Source organism: Mastacembelus armatus, chromosome 16 (genome assembly GCF_900324485.2).
Source record: "Mastacembelus armatus chromosome 16, fMasArm1.2, whole genome shotgun sequence".
NCBI lineage: Eukaryota > Metazoa > Chordata > Actinopteri > Synbranchiformes > Mastacembelidae > Mastacembelus > Mastacembelus armatus.
The window spans coordinates 8,960,313-8,986,528 of record NC_046648.1 but is presented as its reverse complement, the minus strand read 5'-3'; the positions used below and the strand labels follow the sequence as shown (position 1 = coordinate 8,986,528).

The 26,216-nt window shown below is 40.8% G+C and overlaps 1 protein-coding gene across 4 annotated transcripts in view; it reads right to left on the bottom strand.

Annotated features, from left to right (window-relative positions):
• The window catches only part of vps13b (vacuolar protein sorting 13 homolog B), a 293,943-nt gene that overhangs the window by 92,890 nt on the left and 174,837 nt on the right, over nt 1-26,216 (bottom strand). For all 4 annotated transcript variants that reach the window (XM_026293824.1, XM_026293825.1, XM_026293822.1 and 1 more), the window contains exons 32-34: nt 10,294-10,497; nt 5,621-5,747; nt 3,731-3,874 (exon numbers count right to left, since the gene is read on the bottom strand). In XM_026293824.1, coding sequence (XP_026149609.1) covers nt 3,731-3,874; nt 5,621-5,747; nt 10,294-10,497 — 475 coding nt within the window. The remainder of the gene's footprint in view (nt 1-3,730; nt 3,875-5,620; nt 5,748-10,293; nt 10,498-26,216) is intronic.

Sequence of the window (26,216 nt, the reverse complement as noted above, 5' to 3'; positions counted from 1 at the left end):
TACCAGTTTGTTGAGATTAAAATATTTTGAGAGCCAGTCATTGTGGCAACTGACAACCAGACAGCGATGCCAACAATGAGAACCAATGCTATGAATCTACATAGAGGAACGGATGGCACTGAGGGCTGCATGCAGTAAAGGAATGATATGATTTGCGTAAAGAGAGGAATGGTGGTTTGGAGAGAAAAAAGACAGACAATGACAAGTTGCTGGGAAAACAAAAAGTCATTAGTTTCTCTGTCGCGCTTTCTTAAGAAAAAAAAGATGTCATCACAGTGCGGACATACATTGCAAAAACACACACGCGCACACACCCTCACACACACACACACACACACACACACACACACACACACACACACACAGGTCAGTTGTTCTGTCATTAAAGGCTGCAGCCAGATAACATGCAGGGAATGTGGAGACCATGTGTGGGTTTGAGGTATACACTTTTGTCTTGCCAGGTGACTGCTGATGACCGAGCAGTAAGTCCCAGAAGCTGCTCTATCGTCTATTCGTAGCTCTCTGACCGTGGGACCTCCTGCTGCTGAAAGCTGCCTGATCTCGACCCATCCTCACTTTGTCATTACCAACATCAAACAAAAAAAAAAAAAAAAAAATACGGACAGGAAGTCAAATTGTAGCTAATGCTGTGATAAACATGTTAATAAAGCAAGGATTTAAAGAGCAATAAATCTGCTTATGAACTGCTTAGAGATCATGCTGCATTCACTTTGCATCTCAGTCATGAAGTGGATAGTGTATGGAAACTGTGGACAACTGGCTGCAATGCACAATGACAGTATGTGATTGATTTTGAGAAAACAATCTAGCATCTGTGGTAATATATATGTGCGTGTGTGTGTGTGTGCCGGCAGATTCTCTGAAAGCTCAGCAACTAGAAATGAGTGAAATCACACACACACATAAGGCTTGCACACATTGCCCACGCGACTGTCTCGCCTCACCACTGCCAGGGAACCCAAAAGCCCCTACAAAACAAATTCATTAACCCAGACAATAAAACACAGCTGTGAGGGGCGATAGGAACTGTTTGAGATCAGCGCCCAGAACTGTGCAGAATCTGTTCAAGGCAAACAAGTTCTCAAAATGCCAGAGGAAAAAAAAAAAAAAACTTAAAAGACAGGAAAGGTTTGGAAACAAGAGAGAGTGAGCAATGAGCAGGTTTTAATTTAAACTCTAGTTGGGGACAATGCTGACTATGAGAGCAGTAACACTTTACTGAGGAACAACAACAGAAACAATTCCTCTGCACCAGATGCCTGAAATCCATGACATGTTTTTAATTGACTCCTTTGAACAGGTTGTATACAGGAAGTACAAACAAAACTGCCAAATACTATAAATATCATTACTGAAGTTGGGCTTGAATAAAAAACACACACACACACACACACACATTCCAAATCCAGATTGTGATATTGTGGAATCCATTGGCTCTGGAAATACATCTGAAGCTCATGATTATTATTTGAAACCTGTTAGCAGGGGGTGGACAGGCATCTGTTTCATCATATTTAGCTGGTCTTTTTTAACAACATCAAAAGTGTTTACCTTTTTCAAACTCATATCCCAAACAATGTTAGTGCACATACAGCTGATATTATTTGATGGTGGTGTGTCTAAGGTGTCTTGAGGGGGTAGAAATGCTGCTGGCAGAGCTGACTGCAGCTGAGCTCCGTAGATGGGGTCTGAGAATGACACGGCACGATGCTGTAGTAAAATGCACCACTAGAGGGCTCTGCAGCTTGTCGAATCAGCTTCTGCAGACCAGAACCCACCAGAACAACCATGTCTTACTCATAATGACCTTGTGCTGCGAGGCCAAGCAGCCGGACAAACGCAGTCGCCAAAAGACTTACGACATTGAGATAGATGGAGGTAGAAATACTTTTACAGACAGTCTCCAAAAATCCAAAGCCAAACCACATTTTTTCTGAGTAACCTCTGTACTGTGCAGCTGCATAGGGGTGAAGACGCACACTGACTGACCTCAGTGTTAATGGTACTGTTACGCTCTGTAATGGCTCTACTATAAAACCAAATGAGTAAAGAACATGGTGCACCTGAAATTAATATGGTTTCATAAAAGACAAAAGTGAAACGCTGAGAGCACTCAATAACTGTGACCAAAATGCTAATGCTAAATGAGAGCAGAGGTATTTTCCCATGCATATATTCTTCATTTTCAAAGTGGATGGATGTATCATTATATGACTTTATTCTGAACCTGTGGGCCATTTCAGTTTATGCACTTAAAGGAAGCAGTAAGAATGGTTCACTGCACATTTCTTTACAAAAAGTTAACCTTTTCAATTCCTGTATAAATTGGCAAATGTAGCTGGGGAGCTATAACCTTATTTCCCAGCTCAGTATAAATGTACATCAAACTCAAAATGTGCCATTGAAACGCAGCTACCATGTTTTATAATTTTCAAACTGTTGCCAGTGGACCTCCCAGAGTAGCTGCTGAACTTCCTGCTTTAAACCTGGATGAACCCTCGGCAGCCTTTTGCTGCCCCTGAACAGAATCACTCCAGTAATGACGGAGGGCTCACAGATCCCACAAATCAAGTCCACATTCACAACACGCACATGCTCAAGACGGTAACAAATGCTACACAAATTAATAAAGAAATCAACAAAAGTCTTTCTCCTATCTGTCACTATGGTGTTGCATTGATAAATCTGACAGACTGACTGTAAAATGTCTACTTTACCATTAGACTGTTGATCTGAGCTTTCAGGATAAAACCTGTTCTGTTTGTGTACTGTGTATAAAATAGATAGAACTGCTTGTGTTGTCTGCATTAGTTACTACAGCACTGTCGAGCATATCTGCAGTGGTAACAGTAAGTGTGATTATTGTACCTAAATCCCTTTAATATGGGTTTTTTTTTTGTTTTGTTTTGTTTTTCCTGAGAATCTATCCACCCCACTTTCCAGAAGCCTTTAGAGGATCTGAGTCATCTAACATAGTCACTGCACACCAATACACACATCCTCCTGTAAAGAATACCAAGAGGAGATAACAGTAAAATCACTCTGTCAACTCACTTAATTTCATCCCGTTCCCCCTCCTCTCCAGTGTCCCTGTTCCTCCTCTGTGACTCCCATCCTCACCACAGCTGGTAAATATTTTTATATTGTGTTCCATTAGAAAGCCTTATTAAGCGGTCAGACAGGGCAAATGGCGCCTGGGAGCTCCCTGTCCTGTAAACAATAGGAAGGGCCCTGAAAGCTGCAGCTGAGCACAGCGCACTAAGCACGTAAATATTTAAATGTGTTGGATTCACCCAAAAGACTCAGGGGCGATAGTTAGGGGTACTGTATAAGGAAGACAAATTTGAACAGAGCTGGCATAGTTTCTGTTGAGTGATTAGTAAATAGACGTAAGTTGTGGTACTGAACGAAAATGAAGAGGCCATTAATGAAACCAGCAAGAGAGAGGGGATCTTAAATCAAAGGTGTGATGCTTGAGCATTTAAATATACTCTAAATAGCTAACTTTGAAGTACAGCACAATTTAGGATAGGAAGAACAAAAAAAAAGATTAAAAAGTAGTGCATTTTGTCACATGGATTTTTTGGAGTTTATGTGTTAATACTTCAATACAAAGGAAAGCATAGTTTCTATGTCCAGTTAAAGTACATCGTGATATGTGAATGAATGTCAGCATGCACGTGTGTGTTTGTACTCTTTGTTGATCTACCTCAGCATTTTTCACAGGAGCGTCTGTCTCGACCATGTTGTCTCTCAGGAGCTGCTGTAGGAGCTGCAGCTGGGCAACGCTGAGGTAGAAATCCAGACTGCTGGTCACATTCACCTCCAGAGAGTGGCCACACACCACCACCTCCTAGAGATATGACGGTGACATCACAGAGGGAGGGAGGTGGGTGGGTGCACGAAGTAAGAAAACTATACAACAGCAGAAGAATAGTTTGTGACCTTCTGCGCTGCTTGCATGTTTCTTAACTTTAATATTTTTATTCTTTTTACTTTCGATATCGCCACTATCTTGTTCAGTTATTCCCTCGTTCCCCTCTTTCCTCTCTCCTCTCCAGTGTCCCACCCACATCCAGCAGTGCAAGCCTCAGCCTAGAGGCTACATCTAACAGGATATCACTCACTAACGCTCTGGGTACAGACACACACACAATTTTACACAGTGGCGAACATCATGAATCGAGATCCACAGACGGACTATTACTATCACAATTTGTTTTTCTAATTTTTTTTTTCTCATTCAGATTCATTTGGATTATTGATAGTAGTAGCAGCAGCACCGGCAGTAATTTTACCACATAAGTCATAACATCATGAGGTTACAATAACAGTAACAGATTATGTTGCAGGGTGAATGAAAATTTAAGCTGAGAAGTATAGTGCATACATTAATAACTTAATAAAGATAGCTGTCACAAATGCATGGTAAGAATGCATAAATTTTAAAAGCAGTTAGAGGTTAGCTGAAAATGATTATGAATATTATTATAGAAATTGTAGTAATTTATCTGCACTACATAGTTCAAAGCCCTGTTCTGCTTGTGTTGTTACTGGCTCTGAGTAGCAATATCTCTGGGAGTTAAATAAATGTGTGTGTGTGTGTGTGTGTGTGTGTGTGTGTGTGTGTGTGTGTGTGTGTGTGTAGCTGGAATTACTAATGTTGTAGGGACATAAATCTGTCTACATAGTCTGGCCAAGACTACCCTTGTGGGGATAAAATGTACGTTGTTAAAATGAAACTCATTATAACTTGGTCTAATGTTAGGGTAGGTTTAGGGTTAGGTAAGTAGTGGTTACAGTTAAGGTTGGGTTTAGTCTCTAGGAAATAAATCTAAGTTGATGCAATGTCCCCTGAAGTGATGGAAACATGGCTGTGTGTGTGTGTGTGTGTGTGTGTGTGTGTGTGTGTGTGTGTGTGTGTGTGTGTGTGTGTGTGTGTGTGTGTGTGTGTGTGTGTGTGTGTGTGTGTGTGTGTGTGTGTGAGAGACAGTGAAAACTATGGATTAGCTGTTATGCATTGTCAAGGGGCATGTTAGTGTGGACAGACGAGGCATCAAAGAGGCAGGAAGTCTGAGTGAGCTGTGCCAGAAAACATCAGCTGTATAAGCAGAAAGGTTTGAACTCTGGGTCAAAAGCCTCCATTACATGACAAGCTGACCGAGGGATTCCTAATGAGTAAGTTACTGTATGTTAAGAGGCAAAGCGTAAATACTTCTGACATCTCACATAATCAGTGTCTATTTTCATATGAACAACGGATTGTGAGAGCAATGGCTGCAATCACGACTGTAACAGGTCGTGGTCAAAGGGCAGATGTCAGTGTAAGTAGTGAACCAACATTTATAAAGCAGATGAGGGAAAATATGCAACCTCAGACTATATACTTAAAAAACACTCAGGAAGGTGACATAAATCTTAAGATGTTCTCAATGACTGTCAGACTTTCAAAATTTAAAGTTCAAAATATAGATACTGCCACATTTTTATTGACTTTTTAGTTACATTTCTTTTGCCACACAACAGAAAGTTGTGTTTGTAGAAAAAGCGAAGACTTTTAAGAGAAAGATGTAATGCAGGAACTTAGTCACGTACTGACCTCTGCCTGTCCGCTGTCGGGGGAGAGATTCTTGCTGAAGATGATGGCTGGGGCAGCGGTCACCCGAACAGAGAAGTCAGTCAGGATTGGTGTCAGCATGGCCCGGCGCTCCTGGTGCCTCCTGATACTGTACAGAGATACCCAGAGTATCATATTATTAAGTGATACTACTGCAGGCAGGTACCGACATCTATTGCTGTTAATTGTCTCTAAACACCTGGGTTGAATTTCATTTGTTGCAGAAACATCTGGAAAAGATAATTGGAACAGACATATATATGTATATATATATATATATATATATAATTTAATTTGTAGTATTCATTATGAAATGCTAAAATGATCCTTTAGTTATATGTGAACAGTTTTGTTTTTATGCTGAAGAGATTCTAGCATCACATTACAACAGAAAAAGCAACCATAACAGATCCTTTATATAAAATCCCCCACTCTTTTATTTATAAATGACTTGCTATGGTTACCAGTTGTAGAATCTTTGTAAGAGTGTCCCATCTGCCTAACAATGACAAGTCAACACAACACAGTCAAAACCACAAAATGTTTACAACTGGGCTATTGTTATGCCCTTAGCTCACAGGCTGACACACATTTTAAAACTTGCTCTGGCTTTTCAAATTCAAACCAGCAGGTTGAAAATCTGAATTCAAAATAAGAGACTCCAAAATTGCTTTTTTGTTACAGGCCTGACCTGTGATATATTTCTAGTCTTTTTTAAATTTCTGACCTGACGTACTTTAGTTGAGACCCTGACTGTGGGTTTAGAGGCAGACTGAGACGTTATTTGACAAGTTTCAATTGGAAACACCCCTTAATTGTATACACAGGATCAAACTGAGACCTTCTCACATCAACTCTCTCCATTTCACTAATGTTCATTCCCACAATCAAGTCATATTTGTGGGAACATTTGTTACTGTAAAACAAATACACAAGTGGGTTTTATAAGGTGGTGTTAATTGCCACATCTGCTGCTATTAAAACAATCAAGCGTTACAACTTCCAATATTTATAGTTGGCTAGGATTATAAAAGGCCTGTTCCTAGGTGGCCTCGAGTACAGTACTTAACCAGAACCAATATCATATTCACTTCTGCTACACAACTGTGCATTACCAGTGCCCTTAAGGGATTATTTTCTGACACTTTTCTTTGCATTGAGAGGTTGAGAGAGGCCTAATTCAGAGGTCAAATGTTCTGTGAGGCCAATTGGCGTTGGCTAATCTCCCCTCAGACAGGGATTGAAACAACAAGTGTCTAGTTGCAGGGGACAGGTGCTATCATTCACCAGCAAGACTAGAAGGCATGAGTCTCAGTTTACCAGTGATATGGGGGCCTCTGACTGGGCTGCAGAACTCTGTGTGTCTGTGTGTGCATGTACCTTTGAGTGGGTGTGGTGCAAACAACTTAAGATGGAAAGAATGACTTTTCTTTCATACAAAGCTACCCCAGTGTGGACAGTGAGCGGAGATAGCAGCACAAGAAGAGAGAGGCTTGCGCAGTATGGGTGACAGGAGGGGGAGTTGAGGAGAGTTCACAGCTCCCTGACACAGGGTCTTTCCTAACTGGCAACTACACACTGTGACGAGGACAGATCCTGTCAGCGGATCCATGGTACTGGAATTTCCTTGCAAAACCTCAGGAAGCCAATTGAGGCCACTGCAGATCCGCAACTACTGGAACTAAATCCAAAACTCTAAAGAGTGAACATGCCATGATTTCAAATTTGGAGAGGGGCTGTGTGTTTGGGGGGTGGGGGGGTAGTATTGATGTAGGGAATGAGGAAAAGGTGTGAACTTTGGAAGTGGTGTGTGTCAAAACTTGTTACAACTGAGGTAGTGTATTTCTGCGGGTGATTGCAGCAGACAAGTAAAGCTGTGAACTTGACTGCCCTTTCCACTGTGTGTTGGAACATTCTAAATCACATGTTCGGTTACGACTGGTTGAGGTGGTGGCTGAGGCTGGGGTGTACGGCATGGTGCAAAGCAAAGCCCATTTTCCAGAGTCTGCAGCGCTGGTCCTGCCATGGCAAGAAAAGAGGGGGAATGAGGAGGCAACAGCAGCCACCTTGAATGATTTGTTTGGAAACTAAAACTGCGAGCTTGGGTGAAATTGACAAACTTCAACAGTAGCTTTGACATTCTCAGTGTAACGACATGGAGGCATGCTTTTTAACTGGTGTGAATCGTGTGTGTTATTTGGATGAGAAAAATAAGGAGAGGCGTAAAGAGATAGAAACAGCAAAACAGAGACCTGAAAGGAAAGAGAACAAGTCACGGTGAAAGTGACATTCTTTGCAGTACAATCCTTTAAGTTCAAAAGTAACTGTTAAGCTACATGTTAGGTCATACTACAATGAAGTTCTGAATAGAAATGCAGACTGCAGCTACAGTATGTCTAAAGAAAGCTGAGCCTTCTCAAAAGGCACTTCACATCTTCTGGAGACCAAAGTGTGAGCCCAAAATCTCACCTCATTGCCATTTCAGACAGTCTGGCCTTGGCACTCAGCCCAAGCAGCCATGTTTTCATCAATAGAGACATATTGAGAGTAAGAAAGAAAGAAATCTAAGTGGTTTGAGCCTCAGTAGACCCTTGCTCATATGAGCCTGTCAGACTCAGTAGTAAGAGTGTAAGACTCTAAAACGGGTCCAAGTCCGCTGCTTAAAAGGGCTGTTTTACAACAGACCCTTGCTGCCATGGTTGGACAAGGTCATTACAAGTGAGGATTCTGGGACAGATGGTTAAAACTAATGGAGAGATGAAGGGAGGAAAATAAAAAATCAGGGTGGTCTAATGGTTAGAGATTCCCATAGGTGAACTCCTTTGTTTTGTTGAAATGTCAAACACTAAAGCTCCATTTTCTTGCTTATTCTGAGTCATTCTAGCTGAGAGTGTTGTCTAAAATGAGATATGAACAGTATGACTTACAGATCTTCATAATTTAGGAGGTAGGTAAGCATTATTTATTTTCTATTGAAATATAAAAGCAACAAAAAAAAAGAAAAACACATATAAACCAACAAGTTAAAAAAAAAAAGAAAAAAAAAGAAAAAAGAAATCACTTCTTCCATCCTTCTGTATACTCTGGCTTGTCCTTAGAAGAGGTTGGTTTAAAAAGTGTACTCACCACCTAAAATGTAACTTGACAATCTCTTTTCAGTTTGAACAAAAAGTCATATTTGCTTGACCAAGATGACATAAACAGACTTTTTGAGTGTTTTTGGCATCGTTTGCCTGTATTAGAAGGCCCACAGTAGCTAGACCACCAATAAGAAGAATGAAAATCCATAAATCTTGAGTTGCCATAATAAATAAAGGGTCTTATTGTAGATCTGAGAGCTGCGAGCTCAGTATTAATATCCCCAGCAACATTATCATACTGTATATTGTATATGTGTGTATATGTTATTTTTTATTATCATTTCTTTTTGTGAGTATGTTATGATGCACCATATTGTGAGCCACTGTACCGAAGTCAAATAAGGAATGAAAATAACAGTGTGTTTGTATAATATACATTATCCAAACAGAACATATCAAAAGATCATAATGAGTATGAATAAATGTTTCTGTGCATGAGCCTGTGTGTGAAAGGTGTGAGTATATCAGCCAGCCTTGCTCTGCTAATGACCTGAGAGTTCTCAGTCCCAATCAGGCCCATGTTGATTTTGTACTGCATTCTTCCACAAGGCTTATTTTTAGTTGACAGGGAACAAATCTGGACTCATTGCCTGTGATTCTGTGAGTTTTGGGCCTGTTCCCTCTCAAAACATGAGTGGAAAAAAGGGATGCGGGGCCAAACAGGCTGTTACACTCATGCTTGTTTTAGCTCCCGAGTCCATAAAAAAAAAAATGACAGGGTTTGTAATTATACATGAAGAGGCTCCATAATAGGGAGCTAACTCAGTAACTACATGCTGCTCCCACATTAAGCCTGATGAAATAGATTATGAGATATGCACAGAAGTTAACACACAGCACCTGACTAGGGGTGTAACGAAACCATAATAAACACAAAAATATCATAAATGAGTTATACATTTATGTTAACACACTTGCATAGGATTCACTGGTTGAAAACCGTAAATGTCTGTGCATAAGAAAATATGTATGTGTGTGTTTCTCAGTCAGGTTCAAAGTGGTGGACCAATTAACCAATGATTATGAAGTTCAGATAGATAACAGGTTTTCAGACAAATGTCTGCTTACAGCATCAGGGAAATCCAGACCAAAATCAACTTCCCACTCGAATTCACTTTCTGGCTACCAGATGAACATTTGTGCAACAGTCAATAAAATTTTGGCCATATTTTGATATGACCAAGTCATGAGACCAAGTCTTGGCTATGTTTTGTTAAATGCTCAACTTCACCTGTAACTCATTTCCTTTGCTCACAGGTGTTCTGCACTGGTCTGTTAACATGCAGTAGTGGAGGCACTTGTGATGGGACCGCTCATCAAATGATTCCACCAAACTTTGCAGAAAACAGCACAATTTGCAAGACGTCTCACAAAGTCTTTACAAAAGTTAAGAGGTGGCTGCTAAGACATTACAGAAGAAAGGACCACTAGAAAACTAGAAAAAAATTTCTGGGCAATGGTACCTATATATCGCATCTAGAATCTTACCCTATGTTTTAATACGCAAAAACTGACCTGCTGGCCATGTTCCACTCCAGGGCTGGGTTCTGGGAGTTTCTCTCACTCTCCGCAGACACACTTCCTTTGATTCCCTCCTTCTCTGGCTTGAGTTGCTCCCACTGAGCTGTTCCGATGGTGATGGACTGGAGGTCAAGCTGGTACTGACGGTCTTCCACCTCTGAACCCGGGTCGCGGATGATGCCAAGGTTCAGTGCATGTCTAGAGTAAAGACAGTTATAAGGACATTTTCATTACACTGCTACAATTATAGTCCACATTAGGCTGGCTTAGATCTTTGACAAAGATCAACCCAGAGGTCTAAGGTTTAAATAATTAGCCTTTTACAAAGTTTTGAGTCATGCCAGTGTGTCATTAGTGCTTAACATTACTTAAATCCCTGACTGGATGGCACAGTAGTCTGGAGACTAGACCACTTACTGCCTCTTTTTTTCTATTTCAGTCCCTGGAAACACAGGATGTCGTTAATATACACAAACTGTAGTATGGAAGACGAGATGTAGAAATATTTCAGGAGTGGGCAGCACCGTCTCTGAACCGTTAGTCAAGTGAACAAATGCTGTCCCATCAGCGCCAAGAAAAAATGATGTCATTTATTTTGCCTTTGAGAGACAAGATCCTGACGAATTCACAAGGCAAAAGGAATAATCAAAATTCAACATCTGCATATGACATCAGGGCTTTTGCTTCGTTATGATATGTTTATTTGTGCTGGTGAATTCAAATGAGAGCTTAAATGGTATAAATAAGGGCTTAAAATGGCTACAGATGTAGTGGCAGCATGAGCAGTTTTATTTGTTTCGGTAACGTCAATGGCAATTTTCATATAGCGTTTCCCTTACTTAGCCACACTGGAAAGGCATCTACCAGAGCGTGATGTTTTGACAATAAGCACCAAGTACAAAAACAATGGCAATGGGAGATCAGAGGTGTATAACTGGATTTAGCTGGATTTGTTGACATACAAACAAGTGAAACAGATCCTTAATCAACATTTGGAACCACATTTATCAACAGAGCATAATATAAATCAAACCAAGAGCCCTGTAAGATTTGGGTGGGATGTGTCAGTCTAGATTCATTAGGGCTTTTGTAACAGTACCTCCATCACCCTCCCCAACCCTAAACTGCATTTTTCACATTAAGCAAACCACAGTTACCTCATATGCTTTCCAAATTATCTCTTAACTTCAGCTTATTTAGGGGACTCTCTCACTCATAATCAACATAACATGGGAGTCTCCAGCCAAGTCTCTGCATTGCTGAGCTACAGGGTCATCTCCAATGACATAAATAAATATGATAAGCATTTGTCTTGGTCATTCAGCCAGTAGAAACCGGTGCGATTTAATATCAAAAGACATATTTCAGCCAATCGCAGTAAACGAGAGAGCTTCATTTCTGACAAATGAGGAGGGGAGGAATTTTGGAAGTTCCCCTTGGGGTGCAATAATAATTGAAACCAGATTTTCTTGTTGTACATTTGGGGGGAAAACACTGGCGGCTTGACATATCTGATTGGTCATGTAAAGACCACACTGCCTGGCCGAGAGAAATCAGAGAAGGTCTTGGGAAAGTACGGCACTCGCTCTGCCCACCATATACATGGACGAACTAAAAACACACAGAGCGAGACAGGTGGAACACACCCTTCTGCTGTGTCTGTGGGTCTTCTGCCATTATCAGACATCTGCCTGCCGAGAACGTGGAAAATATGGAGGAAAATGAAAATAACGAGTCATAAATGACATGCTTCACAGATGAGGTGGGGGAGGCACGGATGGGGGCTGGAGGGGGTTTGGGGGTGAGAGGGAGAGAAATTTTCCTCAAACACAAGCATTTAATTCTGCCCTTGTTCATGAGCCAACCTTATTTTAATTGCAAGAAAACACCACAGAAACATTATTTTTTATGACAAAATTCTGCTATTTATAAAAACGGATCAAAAGCTCTGCAGTAAGAACACTCTGTTTCATGGCATCCACGGCTATTATTTTAAAAAACATTTCTCTCTCTTCTGACACAATTTAAATCCAATTTAAGTCCAAAAAGCCACTGGTCTGATTTTGCATCAGAGCTGAAATACTAGGGCTCCCATCCAATATTTACTATGCCTCAAAGTCAAAGCTTCTATCCAATTCAAGCCTTCCAGTGGGAAACAGCAGACAAAATAGCAAAGACATGACAGTGTTATGTATCTAGAATGCAAGACTTGGAAAGGGCAATTCACTGGTACTTCATCACTGAGAAAAAAAAAAAAAAAGAATGATGTTCCAAATTCCTTTGAACAGAAGATATGCAGACACATTTAAAAATGGGCAATTAATTACATTTAAGTTCTGTTCTTCTGTTTAGGATTCTTTGGGCCTGTGCATATTCTGGACACAGCATCAGTCATGATTGATGATTTTTGTTATTAAGCAGATGTGTGGGAAGACCATGTGCTTAATGTGTAACAAATTTGGGACTGTGTGCTGCAGTGAGAATAGGATCCAATGAGGAATCTTCTGGGCACATGCACAGTACAACAGTTGACACTCACATTAGATATTGTGCATGTATATACTGATAAACAGCAAATAACCTCAGGCAGGCGTGTACTTCTGCTGCATGCCATGGTGGATTTTGGTGCAAACCAGTGAGCGGTTTACTTTGCTGCTGCACACAACTTTAAAATAACATCCACACTTGGAATATAGTGTTTGCACAACAGGAGCGAATGAACATTAATGATGAAGGTAAATATATTTAAAGGGAGCTACACAGATCATATTGAAGAAAACCAGAAGATAAATAAGAAAAAAAAAAAAAAATTTTTTGAAAAAAGTGAAAGTGGAATCTTGGCAGCCTAATTACTGTGCTGAGATTTTAAAGGCTAACAGTGGTTCAAGGTTGTAAAAAAAAAAACCACAGTGGGATCTGGTTGAGGCTCAGGGCTTGACAGTAGGAGTGTAGAAGCAGTGGGTTGTGTTAAAGCCTCTTGCCAAGGGGGGTCCTGTGGGGCAGGTTGTAACATGGCTTTCAATGCCCTTCCATCCTTCCTCTTTCAACCTCCATCCCCCTTCCCAGGCCAGCAGGGCAGCGGCCGCTGGCTTCTGGATCTTGTCACGCTGAAACCAGCAACCTGAACCCGGAACCCCACAACTGTTTTTTTCACTTCATTTCCACAATCACATGCAATACATGTCTCTGCTTACACACTCAACAGATGCAGGGGTGTTTGTTAATGTGTGTGTAAGAGACGTGGCCCTCTGCTGCTGCTATTTTGGTTGAACGTGAATACTAGACTTTTATGTTGCCATGTGAGACAATGCATATCTTGTATCTGCGGGAGGGGTTTTTTCGAAAGACTTGTTCTCATCGATAACTTCTGAGAAAGAAAGTGTTCAGCTGAGGTTTATTCTTTGGTAGTCTGTGGCTCCAAATGCTATTAGCCAAACATCATTAGTACCCAGCAATGCTGCTGTGGCATTTCTGTTGTGGGGAGGCCACAGCTGCACTTCTCAATCAGTTTGAGAATCCACTGACTCCCAGTGACTTCCAACGGACTCCCAGTGGCTTAAAGCAGAATCCCACTGGGTCTGTAAGTATGCCAAGGGGGAATTCATAAGCATTATGATTCATGAAACTTGCAATTACTTAGTAAGTTAAGCACCCCAGCCTACAGTGGTGCGCTCTGAGTTGCCAGAAATTCGGCAACTTCTGAGATGTGGATTTATGACCCCAGTCAAGTCCAATTGCTGTTAATTTGCATCTACCAATTATAGTAATTAAGGCTCTGAATCAAATTGCTGAGTAGCACTCACAGTGAGAGGGGAAAATGATGTGGAATAAGGCAAGTCAGCAGAATAAGGCCCAGTCAATCAAAGATTTTTTAATGTGCTGCGACTAAAATTATTTTGTGATGATAGGAGATTTTTTCACAGACGTCAAACACAGTAAATAAAATAAGAGAACATCCAATACAGCAAAGCTGTTACAAAGCTCTAAATTTGTCACTCTTGGCAATGACAAGGTGGGTGTTTTAAGGCAAGTACAATTTCAACATATAGATGTTTTTTTTCCCTCAATGACACAGTGTGCAATAAATAGAAATTGCTGCTTTCCTGCATTGTGTTTAGCTTTGATGTACTTACAAGTTCCCATGACAAAAAAAAATCTATTTTTAGCTCAACATCATATGTCCCCTACTAGGCCCAACAGAAGCCTGTTATTCATTAGGCTGATTGCACTTTAAAGACACTCATACTCAACCAATTATATCATATTTACACAAGATCTTAGAAGGAAACAGTTACTTACACACAATACAAGCAGGGCTTAGCTCAAGCTCATACCACCCTGATGACTGTAAGTAAGACAGTAAGAGATTGAGGGAAGAGAGACAGTGAAGACGCCCCTCTGTTTATACTGAGCCTTTGATTTCAACATATCTTAATTACAGGAGTAATTTATCTCCCATGCAGTAGACACGTCACACACATTATATTGTTATAAACAAGGCCTGTGTTCGACATGTTTCTGTGAAGACACTGGCTAACATGCTGCGCCATAACGGCTGTTAAAAATGTCAGACTGCCCAGTGTAATTTATAGGCTCATCAGGCACTAATTCAAAAGCTGCTTCTTGCATCATAGTTGCAAGTAAGCCCTATGTGAAGACTGTATAGATGGTTCATTTGGCTTTGATGGAATTCACACATTCCTGTGACTATACAATTTAGACTGGTCATCTTTCATCATACTCCATGATTCACTGTACAGTAAAAACAGAGTGTGCTACAATCACATGGGGGATGCTGACTCATTTATTAACACATTACATAAAAAAATATGTTTTTAAAGCCATATAATATCATATATCATGGACTGTGCTTCATTCAGAATGTTGATGCAACTACAGACTTATACTTTGTTCTCAAGTGCACTGCAGTTCGTCTCAACTAATAACAAGGGCCATTTATTGAAACTTACAGATGTCTTTCTCTGCTTCTGTTCTGCTTAGCTCTACATGTGCATGCACAAACACACATTTGTTTTCATTTCTTGTGGAGGTTTTACATTGATCCACATTCATTTGCTAACCCTAACCATAACCACTGATTGCCTAACCCTAACCTAATCCTTAACCTAACCTTAGACCAAGCTGTCACTCTAAAATACAATGATTTAGATGGTGGGGACCAGGCCAAGAAGAGCCAAGACCCCACAATGCGAGTGCGTAAACAGGTCCGGGTCCTAGCAACATGAGTAATACCACACACGCGCACACATGCACACACACACTTTGCCTGGTCTGTTTAGCTTTAAATGTGCTCTTCTTCTGCTTCTGCTTGCATGTAGCTCTAAGCATGGAACATTCCTGGGTAACAGGGACAGTAATTCACTAGCTTTTTAAGGGCACTGACTTTTTGGATTCCTTCATACAGTAGGTACATCTGCAATGGATCTACAGAAAAAGGCACCTTGGGTCCTCATTTGTGAACAACTAAAGTTGTGGCTGCTGCTGAAAATCACTGACAGGTTTGTGTGTTTGTGCATCAGTCTGTCTTAGATCTTCTTCTGCAGTATATCCACTTGAAGTTGCTGTTGACACACATAAGTCTTCTATGTGTGTGCGTGTGTGTGCGTCACCACAGGACAAAGCTACCATTTTTCCCATAAAACTGAGTGGGCCAGAGCTTGTGAAATCACTTCCTCTGTTAGCAGTAACAGATTTGTTGTGGCATGATATGCTTCCTCCCTGCTCTGAAAACAGACATAATGCTGCCTTTATAAAACATGTCAGGGTTTAGCAGCAGGTCCCTGGTGCAGAGGTGTGAAAGGAATGCCTTGCTGACTTCCTTGGACCTCAGATTGAAACCAGATTTGTGTCCCCACCAAGCAATTTCACAATGAGGTAATCCCACTGCCATTTTAATTTGAGAGTCCTTATCTTTAATTAATCACCAAACACATGCGTGGAAGACATTATTCATAACTGGCTGTAGTAGAGAACATGGCAGTGGTATCCAAGGATTTGGCGTGCCCTCATATCCAGTCATTTCCATCATGCTTAAAAAGAACAGGCACATACATTTACCTCAATGCTACTTCTACACTCATTAAAGGACAATTTTGCTGGGGGAAGATTCCAGATCCAAAGCCTAACTCTGGTCTCTGGCAAGGCACTTGCAAGCATATTCCGTAATCTGACTGAAAGTCTGAAGTGAATCAAACTTCTTTTCAACTTCTTCATAAAGAAGCCAGAGTCACCCAGGACCAACACCTTTCATTTCAGAGCAATACTAGTACAGCTGCAGCTCACATGTTGTATCAGACATGCTGTCCAGATTGTCAGAAAATACTGGGAGCAGTGGTTCATACTCCTCTTATCATTCCTGAATCTTATAACTTATAACAGACATAAAAACACAGTAAACACACACACACACACAAAAAAAAAATCTATGGCAGAACTGTAAACATATTACTCACTAAAACATAATGCTCACATGCACAGGCATATGCAATAAACTTTCGCTCTATGATCTGAAACCAAGATGGTTACAGTCTTCAGAGAATTCCTTGTGATTTACTTCTGCACATAAATTCAATTCATGCTCTGGCAAGGAGGGTGTTTTATAGAGCTGTAAAATTAGGCTCACTTTATGAATCCAACAGCAAGAACCACTACTGTTTTTTCCACTTTATATTGATTAAGCGGTTCAGTACTGCCAAGCTGGTTCCCATTAGTAAAAACACAGGCACATTGTGTGTATTTTTGAAGATGCTCATTTTTATCTGTGAAAATGAGGGTCTTTGGCAGCGCGCTTTGAAGTTGATTACGCATTGTTTACAGCAATTATTGAATTTTGACAAATGTTTAAAGCTATGAGATTACATATCAAGGTCTTATCCTTCTTCGGCTAAAGAATGAAAATTTTCCTAAACAAAGTCGGAGAGATGATGGCCATATTTGATTAGGTTAAAGTATGCCACAGGTTTAGCAGACAGACTGAACAAACATGTAATCGGATAGCTAAAACAGTAGGTCCTTCTCGCTGACGTTTGCCTTGACCTCAAACAACATTTCGTTCTAATTCAAATTTCCTTCCAGCAAACAAAAGAAAGAATGAAACAAAATATGACTTGCTGCTGGAAGCTCCCACATAATGGAATTAAAAACTTCTGTCTGAATCACAAGCTTTGAGAAGAAATTGGTTAGCGTTTGAAAATACATGACTAGATTAGAAGCCTCTTGTACTACCCAAAACTCCAGGTTTACACACACACACACTTTCTCAGGAGATAGAGTCCAAATACTTCTATGTCAGCAAGTAAAAACAGCATAAAATAATTACAATAATCTAGGGCACACATGCTTCCTACATCAGCTAATTCTTCCTCCTCTGTGAATGACTGCGGAACCAGTGTTTATAATTCTGAAGCGGATCTTGCATTCATCTGAACCACAAAGTGTGTGTATACAAAGTGACATGTCATATGAGAGATTTCCCCCTTTTTCCCCTCTGACTGAGAGGGGTGAGAACTCCTGTGCTTATCTAATTCCACTGGTAGTGTTGTTGATTTGGGGAGAGGAGGGAACAACGGAGAAAAGGCACAGAAAAAGGACAGGAGAGGACTTAGAGAAAATACTATAACTACATTTCAGGCCAGCAGGCATGAAAATGTTCAATATGGACATATGTGCTTTTCTTCCTGTGACATTTCAAAAGGGTCTGCCCAGTTTATTTTCACCCATAGGTTCAGTGTAAGGCAGATAAATGCTCACTGCCACAGCAGTGCCTATGCATGAAAAGAAAGAAGAACCCTCCAACTTTCTGCAAATTCCACTGCCTAAATTGAAAGTCAAATGATCCAGCTTTTGTTGAGTTAAGTGTGGTGAAAGGTTCTCCTCATTGCTTGTGTGAAAATATAGTGTAAGAGAAAGGGAATAAATTAATCAAAGAGATTAAGAACAATAAGCAGAATGGGCATGTGAGAAGAGATAAGGTGCAACTGAAATTCCCTACAGCCTTTGAACATGTTGCTGAAAGGGCTAGATATCAGGGCGCTTCATCAGGCAAGAGATAGAATAAAGGCTGTGTTCAATCAGCCTCATCTGGAGCCTTTCATACTATACATGTGGAATGACAGTGTTCTCTAGGAAGCAGCCTCAGCCTGGCTGTTTTGGTGGGTTTGATGGCACTGCACCTTGTTCCAATAAACGGACGGAACCATGCAGAATGTGAGAACCACAAAATGAAGAGAGAACCTAAGGGGAAAGTCATGGAAAGTGACAGAGAGGAAAGGGGAGACTTTTGTGTGAGACACAGACGAAGTAGAAAGATTGTAGTAATTATGGAACAGAACAGAAAAGATAAAAAACTTGAAATGAAAAATAATTCTGAAATCAAATGAGGTTTCTGTAGAAGATAACCTCCCTAAATAGCTTCCTGCTGCAACACGTCACATCTGTTCTTTGCTTTCTATTCTCTCTTTTGTTGTTGCCTGTCTATACATCACATTTACATAATTCTCTCCACAATAATTTTCTACTCATCTTCTAGTATCCCATGTCACCTCCCTCTCCTAGCGTTTTTTTTTTTTTTTTTTTTTTCCCTTCCATCCCCTGTCTTGCCAGTCACTGTTTTGGTACAACGACTCCAGAACAGTGAGGAGGAAGTGGCCTCTGTGGGCCAAGCTCCTGACAAACCACAACTCTAAACAGGCAGTGCTGTGAAAATATGGCATTCAAACAACACAATGCCAAAACTTCTGACCACCATCCAAACAGCTGCAGGGACTGAGAACATTTAATGGGAAAGAAAACAAAGAGAAAGAAACATAGAAAAAAGAGACAAAATAATAAAAGGAAAAGATGTGAAACAGAGCTTCAGCAGTGTCTGCACTGAGCTGGAGACTGCACTAGGCCTTGGTTTGATTAGTAGTAACTGAGAGATGAGAAAGACATAATGCTAACACAACAGCCCCCTGTGCCTCTGTGGAATGTAAGTTTATACCCCTTAAGTCTTAAAAGCATACTGAATAGAAAAGCATGTTGGGTAGCAAGGGGCTGCAGGGAGATGTTGTAAGAAGGAAGGAAGGAAGGAAGGAAGGAAGGAAGGAAGGAAGGAAGGAAGGAGGAGAACGAGTAGTGCTTCTGTTGAGAAGAAAATCTGTTCAGCAAACTGTCCAGGTGTAAAGAATTAGAGGAGATGGCACATCAAACGAGGCTGTGCTCAGCCTCTTTCCTGTAGCCCTGGTGGCAGGAAATGCTGTACAGCATCCTGTGAGCTGACCAGAGAGAGGCAGACGAGAGGGAGCAACAAGAAGACCAAATAAAATGGGAAGTGAAGAACAGAGGAGGGCAGATGTAGAAATTGTTTAACAACATCCTGCAGAGAAGAGGAAGATGAGGCGATAGACAGGGGGGAGAAGGACATGGAAAAAAACAGTAGAAAGCTGAGGACAGAGGGAATTCAGCAAAACGAGGGACAGAGAACAGGGTAGAAAAGAAGGGAGAGGGGAAGAAGTAGAGGAAGAAGAAAATAAGGTAGGGAACAGCTTTACAACATGCAGGTAACCTGGGAGAAAGGGTAGAGGAGAAGTGCATTATAGGGTCACATGATGACAGAACTACAAAGCAGGCATAGACGGAAAAGTTGAGCTAGGCCTATATGTGCTGGGTTTGAGATGAAGAAGAAAAAAATGAACAAAACACATCATTTGCCCATGGTGCCCAAATATTTGCATACAACTGTACCTCTGCCACAGGGTTGCCCAACCCCATGTTCCTCACGGGCCTCTGCCCTGCTTGTTTTCCAACTGTCCCTACCCTACCCACTGCTGACCACCTGGATCAGGTGGATTCAGTCGATCAGAAACTGGTGATGTTTGTCTCTTGTCTCCCTGTGCTGCTCATCAACATATGTCTGTCAGCTGGACCTCTCCCTCAGCTCTCAACCCAGCCTAATAATGTCAGTCCATTACCAGGCTACACATGATGTGAGGCCTTTAAAAATGCCTTTCAAAGAGCTGTAACTGCCTTCTGACTTGTTAGAAGAGAAAATTGAAAAATGGAGCGGGGGGCATGGGAATAATGATGCTTTAAACACTGGCTGCTCGTCATCACTTAGGAATGGAGCTAAGTCTTGCCAACAGTTGGACATTTCATTGCTGCACAAATATATGGTGCAAAGCATATCTGTTTGAGTTAATAACTTTTCCCCCGGTTACATGTGCATACCCCGATCTGTCCATGTGTGTGTGATGGTAAAGCGACAGGGGTGGGGTGCAGATTGGAGGTCTGTTTTGTGTGTGTGTGTGTGTGTGTGGGTGGGGGGGTAAGTTATGGAGAGAAGAAAGGGGACCACCACAGTTGAGTTGTCTACATGGTGGATTCACATTTCCCTCTGTGGTTCCCTCAAACCTGCAGCTGAAGTAACACAAATGACACACACGCGCACGCACACACAGCGTTCTGTTGTAAAGCCTCAGCATTAGGCTGCAGATACCTGCCAGCCTGTTAATCTTGATCCCATGGATTAAAACTCTCCATCAGAAGACCAATTGTAGGGAGGGATTTCTTATTTGGACAGTTTAAAAAAAAAACAATACCTGTACAACAGGCACTGTACACACATGGTGTACAAAATCTTTTACATTCGACATTTGGTTAATTTATTTTAGGTACTCAAAATAGCACAACCATCTTGACAGTAAAATGGACTTGGGTCGATCAAGCGTGATACTCAAAATATATAGGAGCTTATATGAATATTAATGAATTCAATCTTAATGCAGATGATATGGACATGCAAATATTTGTGTGTTAAAAAAGATGATATAAAAGTGGCAAAACAAGACCAAACAAATCAATACAGATGAACTAATCAGACACATATATATTGATAACATACATTAAATAAGCTGTTTGGTATTGAGTGGCATGTGGTAAAAACAACTGGTAAAGACCAGGAGGAGAAAATCAGTTTTGGGCCCACTTCAGTGCCAGCCTCTGGTTCTTTGAAGTCTGGCTGGGCCTCCTGGGGTTGTAATGTGCCTCTTATTACACAAGCATTAGGCAATTATGCCACTGTTTTCTCATTGGCTTCCCAGAGCCACAGAAGAGCTTGTGGCTTCACACATGGACATTTGAAAGCATCTGCACATTCTTTCTTCTTGAGGTTGACTTCTTTTTTTTTCTCTTTCATACTTCTACTGATCCCTCAATTGCCTCTGCTCTGGTCTGGTCTGATGTTCTACTGTGTAGCCTGCAGAAAACTGCTGTTTGGCAGGGGAATACTGACCACACACACACACACACACACACACACAAAGATGTACATAGGTTTGTCTTTACAATAAGACACAAAGAGCTTGGTTACAGAAAGATATATATATATATATATATATATATATATATATATATATATATATATAGAATCCCATTGGTTTTTCTCTCTGTTTAACAGCAATATACTGAAACTACACCCAAATCCTCATTGCAATAAAAAAAAAAAAAAAAGCTGTCAGCAACTCTCCCTCCAAATTTATTGTCGCAGACATCACTGTGCATATCGACATATGGATCAAGTTCAGCTATTTCCATATATGTTGCAAGAAAAAAAAATCTAGACAAAGTGGAGACACACTGACTATCATAACTGCATTCCAAAATTTCCCTGACAGTCCACCTGGCCACCAATACTGCTGTGTGACCGACCAGTCATTCCCAGACTCCCCCTGTCAGTACAATGACCGCTTCAAACTAACCACACAGGATGCCAGAACATCAACATGTCATGAGCAGGGACAAAAGGAACTAAAACAAAATGATGCGCAAGGCTGGGGTTGGACTACACAAACATACACAAAACATATGCACTTACCATTTAACACAGATATACACACACACACACACATCAGACACTGATACTGACACTGACACTCAGGGTAAAACTGGTAGAATGTGTGTATAACTTGCTGTAGTTAAGCCCAGAGCTTCCTAGGTTGGTGGTATGAGTGTATTCTTAGAACACTTATATCCTGCTTCAGGATGAACCATTCACTCACACATGCATGCAAACACACTCATTGAGGCTGGAGTCCTGTGGACAGCCGGTCAACCCCTGGATCAGGCCCTTTTATGAGTGGCGGACAGCTGAGGGGTGATCCCTGTCACCTCTGTCAGCATGCACCACGACCTGACTGACAACAGCTTGCCAAAGCATAAGGACAGTTTCCGGGAAACTCTCAAATAAGGTCTGTCACCTTGAGGGCCACCAAACAAGGAATGCAGAATTCCATGTTGCTTCCAACTGCAACACAAAGACAGATGTTCAAGAAAAAAAGAAAAAAAAAAAAAGGGCAGTTGTGAATCCATACTGTGCTGTTTCTTTTTTTTTTACTGAAGCGACTTTATACGTTAAAGAGGTAACTGTCCTGTGCAGACTAAGGGTTAAGAAATTCCTTATGTCATCTTGAGTATCATACCAAATTGTATCATACCAAGTGTTACCCAAATTAAAAGGATTTATTTGCTGGTGAGAATGAAACCATGCATACCAGTTATTATTCACTTGCAAGGTGGTTTATAGAAACAGAATACATAGAAGCATTTCAGAGTCAAATCATTAAGGGTTATTACATTTAGAGATTAAATAAAATAAACATGACAGCCTATAGGTAATGTTACAATAAAGGCTGAGCTGTTATTTGATTTATCCTGTGAAGACCATCATTATGCACAGCAAGTTTTATGGAAATCTAAGTTACACTTTTCACAATACCGTGTCAAATTTTGGACAAACTGGACTGTTTCAATAACCTCAGAGTGTCACCACAGAAAAGACTGAGGTTTTCTTAAAATGAGTGGAATTCATTGCCTTTACGAATGAATGACCATATCGAATTTCATGGTTATCTCTCCAAAAGTTAAAATATTTCAGGCGGGACCAAAGTGTTGGACCAATAACAAATGACTAAGATTGCCATCTCAACAGCCCCTCCATTTTGTACCAAAAGAGAGAAGGAAAATAAGTTGTGGTTGACTTGTTTGATTCCCCTGTGGTGAGTCCTAATACCCCTTTCTCTGCACAGTACATCAGAATCATACGCATAAAAAAGGCCATAAAAATGTTTTCTCCCTGCTAATCCCCTAAACCTCTAACTGCAGGCCGAGGAATACAAGTGTTGTGGTGCAATCTTCTCACAGAGCAGAGGGCCTGAGAATAACATCACAGAGGCCACAGATATTTATGGAATGAACCACAGGCTGTACACAGAAGTCAGCAGACACCACAACACAGCACACAAGACGCTGTATACAGCTCCCTACTCATATACAGCACAAGACAGTGCTGGCAAAACACAAAGCATAGAGCTGTGGTCAAAAGCTTTCCAATGATGGATATGAGGAATCAGAGGTAGAGAAAGAGAAAAGATAAAAGATACAGGATGATATATAGCTCGATAGAAGCAGCTATAAATCACTGACTCAGTTTTCATATGAATTTCTCTTGTAATCATGCTGTAGTTAAGGGTCTAATAAAAGTTCTTTGGTCGGACAGAAAGAGGAATGGTCAGCCTGGACAGCATGGAGTGCACCCTTAAGAGGACTGAAGTGGTTGGCTTGATTGAACACAGCCATCAGGTACAAAACCTCAAATCCACTGACATTCATCTGGCTTCCTCTGGTCTGTTCTCGTATCATTAGCTCCGCAAACACAAACCAAGTCTTCCCCTCTTTCTTACAGCAGTAGAGAAAAATGACTTTTTTTTTTTCCCTTTAACAGAAAGTCAGCTTCCATGTCATATGATATGTTGTTGCTGTATCATTTGGGAGACAGAGAAATCTATACATCACACCGGTTCCCACAAAAAGCTTGACAAATATCCCTTCACCTTGAAAAAGAAAAACAGTGAAGAGGCCAATTAAACAACCTCAAACAGCAGTATTCAGTGGCTGTGTCGAAACTTCCGGTTCACATTTTGTCAAGTTGTCTGAGGGTGTGTTTCAACACGAGCCCTTATGAATCCACTCCTAGTCTCATCTGTCGGCTCAGTGCAGGCTGTGCTGTCTGATTCAAAACATAAATTCTAGGGCAAACTTTAATAAAAGGGGGTGTATGATTTACTCCGGGTAGTGGCTGTCCCCTTTTTTAAAACAATTTGATGTTGCATTAATCCTGAGTGTCGGGGTCGATGTGAAATATCTCCTCCAAGTTTACCAGCGCCAGGTGTTTCATTTGCTGGACTGACAAAAAAACAATATTTATTCTGGCTGGCTCTCAAATCCTTGCTTATTTTATCTTCTTTCTCTTGGGAAGAGAAGGAGAACATGGCTGTACATCTAAAGTCAGAGTAGAAGAGAGGGTTAAAAGAAAGGGGGCGAAACAAATGGAGCTAAATGATTTACATTTAACCAAGAAAGGTCTAGCTCTAGTCATCTCAAATAGATGTTTCTTTCCTCAGCCTCCGAGGCCCAAACAGAGCACAAGAATGAAGCCTGAGCTTTTGATCTCTCAGAGTTCTTCTTACGCTATTAGCCACTTTACCTCTGTTTGACTGCTTGGTGGGCTCTTCAGCTCACTGGCTAATGCCCATCAAACTCTCATGTCTCAGTACCATTTCCCTTTCCCTGCCTTGTCAGATCAGAATGACTGCTGAGTTAATGAATTAGCCTCACTAATGCAATACAATGCAATATCAAAAGTGACTGCTGTAAAAGCACCTATTTAAGTCACAGTCATAAGAGAGGCCGTAATAACATCAATATACACACATGAACCAACTCAAAGATCAGAACAGCTACATGCCGTTAGCCAAAAAAAGGATCAGTGCAATTAAAGAGATTTATTCAGTTGGTTTGGTTTTGCCCACAGTTCTGTGTTAATGACACAGTGGCATATTTTCACAAAAAGACTAAAATATAGAATAGCAAGAGTGTAGACTAGGGAATTAAGGATCCTGTGATTATATTTTTAAAGCCTAAGAGCAAAGACAGAAATAGAGAGGACTTTGACTCAAATGGCCCGTGTCTGGTTGGGCAATCCCCAGAGATACCACTTTAATTGCATAATGCTACTCTACAAAATTTAATTTTGATGTATGAAAAGTGTTGTCTTATAAATACCACTCACCATTTTTACACTGATCTACAGTGGCGTTTTAAGCAGCTCATACTAAAGAGTTCCATTACACATACATTACAATCATTAGCATTATTTGCTTCTGAAAGGAGTTTATCATTAAACCTGCTCAGCAGCCAGGGGAGTTTTAAAAGCAACTCCTAAATCAGAGTATATAAGTGTAGGTCCTGTGTGTCACTGTGTGTGGCCTGAGCAGGTCTTCTTCCCTGCTGCAGCAGCAAAGCAAAGTCGGCGCACTTTTCACTGGTGTAAACAAACGGGGAAATGGGGCACTTGGCAGCCGACTAAAGTGAGTGATGAGGCAAGTGTGCACTGAAGCATCTAATGAATCATTTGCTGGGAACTCTGGGTTTTATGAGGAAAAGAAAGATGAGGAGCAAGACAAGAAAGAAGGAGACCAGCTGAGAGCACATGAAAAGAATGGCATTTCACATGAAAAGAGATGAAACTACGAGATCTGCAGCTGTCATCAATTCAGTGTTTTCCACAAACATGAGGACAAGAGATTACAAATACATAAAATTAGCAGGGTCTCCTAATCCTAGCACCAGTACAGCAGCAAAAGCAGTCTGTGATCGGCTGCTGAACGAGAAAACCTATAGAAGCTGGTGAAACCTGTTTTGTTTACAGGACAGCTCTAATGTCTTGTAATTGTGTAACTATAGTACATAAGACATCTGATTGATTGTAATAGCCAAACCACAAATCTTTATAGAGTCACAGTATGGTAAATGTTTATTGCAAATTATCTGTGTCTAAAAAGTAAAAAATAATAATCATATGT